The 7,488-nt window shown below is 42.1% G+C and overlaps 1 protein-coding gene across 1 annotated transcript; it reads left to right on the forward strand.

Moving 5' to 3' along the window:
• Positions 1 to 6,897: 6,897 nt before the first annotated feature.
• Positions 6,898 to 7,179, forward strand: SMIM36 (small integral membrane protein 36). Its single transcript, XM_049701634.1, has one exon. It carries the CDS (start codon positions 6,898 to 6,900, stop codon positions 7,177 to 7,179), a length of 282 nt encoding a protein of 93 aa, XP_049557591.1.
• Positions 7,180 to 7,488: the final 309 nt, after the last annotated feature.

Here is a 7,488-nt window from a genome sequence, read left to right on the forward strand (position 1 = left end):
GAGTCTACAGTCTCTCCACCGAAAGATGGTTTGGGGGAAGGGAAGGGCCTTCACAGGGGCACACTAACATCTACTCTCTTGTTACCTCCCCTTGGAATCCCCCTTTCAACTCTTTATTGCCTTAAAAGTAGAAAAGTTGCTCACATTCTTTACTTTCTCTTTCCTATATTTTGGCCTGAGGTGTAAATTCTAGGTTCTTAGTCTCTTGATACACAAAGCCAATATTTTGTAATTTTAAAAATGGTCTTTGCTCTCCCCACAATGCTTGGCTCTAAGCCTATGGACTTTAGTGTAAATTTACAGAAGTCTACAAAAGAACTCAAGAATGATGAATCTGACTCTTTCAGGATGTATATCTCCTGGGAGTCACTACCTTTAGAAACCCTGGATGATGAAGGGGAGGAGAAATGGGTTCAAATAATTCTTGGGAAGGGGACAGGGAAGAAACAATCTTTAAACACCTTTAAAATACTACCCCCTGTCACACTGCTTTTTTATTTCTTTTGTAGGTCTTTATATTTTTCTGTATCTTCCAAGGAATTTTATTGGGAAGATATAAAAGGCTATATCATGGGCTGCCAAGAAGTTGCTATTTTTAAACTTGTGTTTATTTTTTATGGAAGCAAATTTCACATACAGGAATTCTCTTTCATCTCAGGCATTTTCTTCATGGAGCCATACTTAGCAAAGGAGCCAGGAACCAAAACCAGAGCTAGAAGGGCAAGTACCCAAAGGAAGTAGAGGTAGGTATATCCAAAGTAGAGCTTTGCTTATCTCCCAGTTTGCTCCAAGCCATGCCTAGTTTTATCTAAGCATTAGAGAGATGGTATATTCATTTTCTAGTACTGTTGTAACAAAAATACCACAAACTGGGCCACTTAAAGCAACAGAAATTTATCCTCTCACAGTTGTGGAGACTGTGGGAAGTCTGAAATCAGAGTGTTAGCAGGGTGGGTTCCTTCTAGAGTCTCTGAGGGAGAATCTGTCCCGTACCTTTCTCCTAGCTTCTGGTGGTTGCCAGCAATCCTTGGCATCCCTTGGCTTGTAGCTGCCTCACCCCAATCTCTGTCTCCATCTTCACATGGCCTTCTCCTCTGGTGTATCTCTGTGTCTTCATATATCCTCCTTATAAGGACACCAGTCATTGGATTTAAGGCCCACCCTTATCTACCATGACCTCATCTTAACTAATTACATTTGCAAAGACCTTATTTCCAAAGAAGGTCACATTCTGAGTTTCTAAGAGGATATGAATTTGGAGGGAGACTCTATTCAACCTAGTTCAAGGTGGAAAAAATATCTTGAAGTGTTCTGTGATAATACATGGAAGTATTTTTCCAGAAGGTCCCAGGTGAGCCACATACTAGATTCTGACTGTGAAGTTGAGAGGGGCCATGGGTTGGAGGTAGTTCTGTTCTCTGAGTGCAAATTTTTAGGTCAGGTAGACTTGAAAATATAGATGGCTAGCATTTGGTTTTTATGATCATTGCCATTCTTGCTTTTCTAACATCTATCACATCTAGACCTCGTTCATCTTCCTCTCTACCTAGTCAATAGCTCCAGAGAAAAAGCACTAGATTAGAATTTAAAACTTTGCTTAAAGTCTTATTTCTATCATTTACCATCTGCTTGGCTCTAAGCAAATCACTTTCCTGAGCTTCTATGTCCTCAACTGTAAAATAATTAGACTTCCAATGATTCTTTTGTAAGTTTGTGACATTTTTACCTCCAAAGTTATTGAAAATTAAAACTACACTAAGGTTTTTTGGATGCTGTATTTTATTGAAGAAGAAAGGCAGTGTGTAATGTCAGAGATAAACTCCTATGCAGCATAATTAAAATTCAAAAATAGTTTGGAGTTTTAAGAAATAAACTCTAGTTGCCTGGAAATGCATTTACATGGAGCACATATTTATCTGGCATTATTAGGTGACGACTCAGGTCAGCAGACAAAATGGACTAGACTGTGGATAAGTGTGTACACAAATGAGAGCCCAAGGAATATCTATCTGATTAGGTTTCAAATGCCCCAGAGCACATAGCATAGTGTATTCTATGTAGATATTTGATTTATATTTCAAGCAGGAGGAGAGAGGTGGAAGGGTGACGGGGAGAAAGGGAATAAGAATGAGCTAATTAGAACCCCATTGCCTCTCTGAGCTTAGATTTCCTCATTCCTGATGCTCCTGCTGTTCATTAGTGCTCTCTACCTATCATCAGGCACTCAGCGTAGCTTCAGCATTTATCACATCGTCAAGCTCCAAAGCACCGAGCAGGCTGCCACATGGTAAGTGCACAATACATGTTTGTAAATTAGTGAAGGAAAGACTATGTCCGGACTATGTCAAGGGGTTGTTTTGCACTGTAGCTTCTTATTATTACCTCTGTCACCCTCTGCTGCTGATTACAAAGCGCCCTCCCAGCTTGCCTTTGCCAGTTTTTTTCTTTAGTTAGTAGTCTCTGCTTTGGCCACTAGATGGCACAAGAGGAAAGTTCTTTAAAGATCAGGAATGAAGGCAAGGTGCTTTGGAAACGTTGAGCTGCAGTACGAACAAGGCAGCCACCCCCAGGGTTAATTTAACAAATCAGGTAGCCAGCATTTCACCTAACACATTGGAAGGAAGCAAAGCCTCCACAAGGCGGGATTTGAAATGACCTTTGGGCACTGGTAGATACAAAGACAAAAACACTCTCTGCAGAGAGTAATAACCACCTGGTACATACTGCTGCCTTTTAAAGCCTTGCTGTAATCTGGGAGCACTGATGTGACTTACAGAAGCACCCGGCAACTCCACTTGATGAGATTCGGTGCTCATGAAGAAACTTTCTATTATAAATGAACTTTGTCTTTAGATCTGCCTCCAGGGAGAAAAAGCTGTGGTCATTCCAGCATAAGACCTTCCAACATTTGTGACAGGTGTACGTTTCACTGTAACAATAAATCGGTATTCTGTTTTAAACATCAGTCTCCTATCAGCTTGGTAAATGTGAATTGCAACCAGGAAAAGGACTTTCTCTTGACAAAATGAACTATCTGAGCGTGTTGGACTGGTGTGATGTCTGTGTTGAATGCCTCCTATGACATCTCTTAGTGACACCACTGCTCTGGTTACCCATTTTCTACACACCCTTCTTTCACACATCTGTGGCCATGATTCCCCATCCTGGCTGCATATCAAAATTATCCATGAAGATTGTTACTGATGCAGAGCTGCAGACTCCAGCCCCAAAGATTCTAATTCAATAGATCTGGCGTTGATCCGGGAATCTGTATTCCTAAGAAGCCCAGTTGATTCCAACGAGCCTGGCTCTACACCTATGGTGTTTGAGAACCATTCATCTTTCTAAATATAATTCCACAGCTTAGTCCAGAACCACAGATTCATGGAATATTTTATTTGAAAAAGGTCTCCACATCAATAAGAATGCCTTTTACAGCAACCCTGAACCCTCATGTGCCCAGGGAAGGCATCAAGGACTAGACGGGAAGCTAGGCCATTAAAGCTTAACAGCCACAAGAAACTAGCAGACCTCTGGGACCTTTGACCTTTAACCAGGAGTATCAAAAGAATCCCATTAGCTCTTGGAGAAATGGCCCTGTCTGGTCAAAAACGTATACGTGAAGGACTTCCCCAGTGTTCCAGTGGTTAAGACTCCGTACTTCCACTGCAGGGGGCATGGGTTCGATCCCTGGTCAGGGAACTAAGATCCTGCATGCTGTGTGGTGCAGCCAAAATATAAATAAATAACATATATATATATATATATATATATATATATACACACACACACACACACACACAGGCACACACATGAGACCCTGAGACCAAGGGCAGATGCATAATTTGTAAGCCCAGTACAAAATTTAAAATTATTAAAAAATTGAAGATGGAGATGGCAGGACATTAAACTAAGTGTGTGGCCCTTCTGAGCAAGTGGCCCTGTGCAACTGCCCAGATCCCATGCCCGTGAGGTTGGCTCTCTACAGGACTATTGGGACAGGCTACCACTGAGGCAGGAAGATGATTATAAATCAAGGGATAGCTGTATTTTTATCTGATCTTCTTTTCAATTTGCTTATTTTCCTGCATCCACACAGCAGCCAAGGTGATCTCTTTAAAGTGCAATCTGTCTTGTCCCTACCCCGGCATTAACTGATCCAGTGGCGCCCATACATCCAGCATCAACTCTAAAGCCCTGAGCAGGGTTAGCACATCCTTTTGCAATTTGACTCCTGCCCACCGCTCTCATGTTATGCTCCCCATTCTTTCTCTATACTACAGTCCACTGCCCTTGTTTCAATTCCTCTAGTTTTCCAGGCTTCTTTCTGCTCAGACCTCTCACGAATGCCCTTCTCTGTGGCTTGAAAAGTCTTCCCCTCCTGTCCTAACCCGGCTAAATTTTGACTATCATTCAGGTCATAGGTTAAATATCTCTTTCTCATGGAAGCTTTCTCTGACCCACCTTGGGACACACTCTCCTATCACCCTCTCCTTGTCTTTATAAATTTATTCCCACTTGTGCTATTATTTGTTTAATGTCTGTCTCCCCTGCTAGACTAAATGCTTCTATCTTTTTATTATTTGGCACAGTACCTAGAACACAGGAGGTGCTCAAGAAGTATTTTTGAATTAATGAATGAAAAAAACCAACAAAGGCAGAAAGGGTGAAAATGTCAGGCGCTGTGCGTGTTCCTCTTATTAAAGAAACACATCCATTCCCAAAGCCCAAATCACTCCAAAGATGGATACTTGGCATTAAAATCTCCCTTAGAGGGCTTGCCCGGTGGTGCAGTCGTTAAGAATCTGCCTGCCAATGCAGGGGACACGGGTTCGTGCCCTGATCCAGGAAGATCCCACATGCCACGGAGCAACTAAGCCTGAGTCTGCGCTCTAGAGCCCGTGAGCCACAACTACTGAGCCCACGTGCTGCAACTATTGAAGCCCACGCGCCTAGAGCCGGTGCTCCGCAGCAAGAGAAGCCACCACAATGAGAAGCCCGCGCACCGCAACGAAGAGTAGCCCCCACTCACCACAAGTAGAGAAAGCCCACGTGCAGCAATGAAGACCCAACGCAGTCAAAGATAAATAAATAAATAAAATAGAAAAATAAAACCCCCAAATCTCCCTTAGATAGAGAAGGAAACAAAAGCAAAAATAAACAAATGGGACCTAATTAAAAGATTTGCATAATAAAGGAAACCATCAGCAAAACAAAAAGACAACCTACTGAATGGGAAAAAATATTTGCAAAGGATATGTCTGATAAAGAAGTAATGTCCAGGGCTTCCCTGGTGGCGCAGTGGTTGAGAGTCCGCCTGCCGGTACAGGGGACACGGGTTCGTGGCCCGGTCTGGGAAGATCCCACATGCCGCGGAGCGGCTGGGCCCGTGAGCCATGGCCGCTGAGCCTGCGCGTCCGGAGCCTGTGCTCCGCAACGGGAGAGGCCACAACAGTGAGAGGTCCGCATACAGCAAAAAAAAAAAAAAAAAAAAAAAGAGTTAATGTCCAAAATATATAAACAGCTCATACAACTCAATATAAAAAAACAAACCACCTGATTAAAAAATGGGCAGAAGACTTGAATAGACATTTTTTCAAAGAAGACATACAGATGGCCAACAGGCACGCGAAAAGATGCTCAACATTGCTAATCATCAGGGAAACCACAAATCAAAACCACAATGAGACAGCATCTCATACAGGTCAGAATGGTTATCATCAAAAAGACCACAAATAAACATTAGCAAGGATGTGGAGAAAAGTGAACCCTTGTGCACCATTGGTGGGGATGTAAACTGGTGCAGCCATTGGAAAAGACTATGGAGATTCTTCAAAAAAACTAAAAATAGAACTACCACATGACCCAGAAATTCCACTCCTGTGTATATATCCAAAGAAAATGAAAACACTAATTTGAAAAGATATATGCACCCCAACGTTCATAGCAGCATTATTTATAATAGCCAAGATATGGAAGCAACCTAAGTGTCCAGCAACAGATGAATGGATAAAGAAGATGTGGTGTATATACACATATTTACATATTGACCATAAAAAAGACTGAAATTTTGTCATTTGCAACAACACAGATGGACCTGAAGAGTATTATGCTTAGTGAAATAAGTCAGAGGAAAACAAATACTGTATATTATCACTTACATGTGGAATCCAAAAAAAACAAACAAACAAATAAGTATAACAAAACAAAAACAGACTCACAGATACAGAAAACAAACTCTACCAGTGGGGGGAGGGCAAGGCACGAGTAGGGTATTAAGAGGTACAAACTATTATATATAAAAAGAATAAGATACACAGATATATTGTACAGCACAGGGAATATAGTAAATATTTTATAAAACTTTAAATGGAGTATAATCTATAAAAATATTCAATCACTATGTCGTACACCTGAAACTAATAAAATATTGTATTTAATTTAAAAAATAAAATGAAATAAATAAACTTCCCTTATATAAAGGGTGACCATACTTCACAATTTTTCCAGGACAATCCAGTGTTTAACAGTGTGCTTATTAACAGCACTTACTCTTGTTCACCAAAACTCCGTGTTTGGGCATTGAATTATATGGACCTCCTGCTTACATACCACACTTTGGTAACATGAACCATGTCTCTTTTTCTCTTTCTCTCTCTGTATAGGTGAGTTGATGAGACAGTTTCTGTGCTTTGGTGGCTGCAGTATTAACAGAAGAGCTTAAGTTATTAAACCAGGCAGCTTTAATCTGTGAGGTCTCCTGAAGCAGTGAGGATTAATGTATTTTTATTGCAGAGCCAATGTAGCTATTCCATCGAGCCAGGGTTTGCTTCCAGCAACTACCAAACTGGCCCCACTGCCTTTCTCTAGACCCACTTCCCAACCGTGAGGGATGCGATGGAATTTTACCTGGAGATTGACCCTGTCACCTTGAACCTGATCATCCTAGTTGCGAGCTACGTCATCTTGCTCCTGGTTTTCCTCATCTCCTGCGTGCTGTATGACTGCCGAGGCAAGGACCCCAGTAAGGAGTATGCTCCTGAGGCCACCCTGGACGCTCAGTCCTCCATCCACCTGGTGGTAATGCAGCAAAGTGTTCCGCGGGCCCACTGGGCAAGGGGCCCTGGCCTTCATTTTGGGAATCGTGCTCCACTAGGGAAGAAAAGCACAATGGTGTGAGACTGGCTGAAGGATACTGGGGAGAGAGCACTAGACATTCTGGACAAAACTTTCCCCACATGGCTACAATTCTCTCGGCACATAGGTCCTGCTTGGCTATGTAAGTGGGAGCTCTGCCTTCCTTTCTGCTTTCTTGTCATCCTCCTTGAGGGTGAAGCAACTGTTTAAGGTAAGAAGCCCACGGCGACCTTTGGTCAAGGTCTCCAGATGCAAAATCTCAGCAATACTATTGCTTAGTGAAGCTGGTAACAAGTACATTCCTGATGAAGCTCTCCTTGCAACTTCTAGGAGAGATTGACATTTGAGAAA

Source organism: Orcinus orca, chromosome 19, assembly GCF_937001465.1.
Source record: "Orcinus orca chromosome 19, mOrcOrc1.1, whole genome shotgun sequence".
NCBI lineage: Eukaryota > Metazoa > Chordata > Mammalia > Artiodactyla > Delphinidae > Orcinus > Orcinus orca.

Excerpts from the sequence above, each read along its gene's own strand:
- SMIM36 (XM_049701634.1), top strand. The coding sequence starts at position 6,898 with ATGGAATTTTACCTGGAGATTGACCCTGTCACCTTGAACCTGATCATC.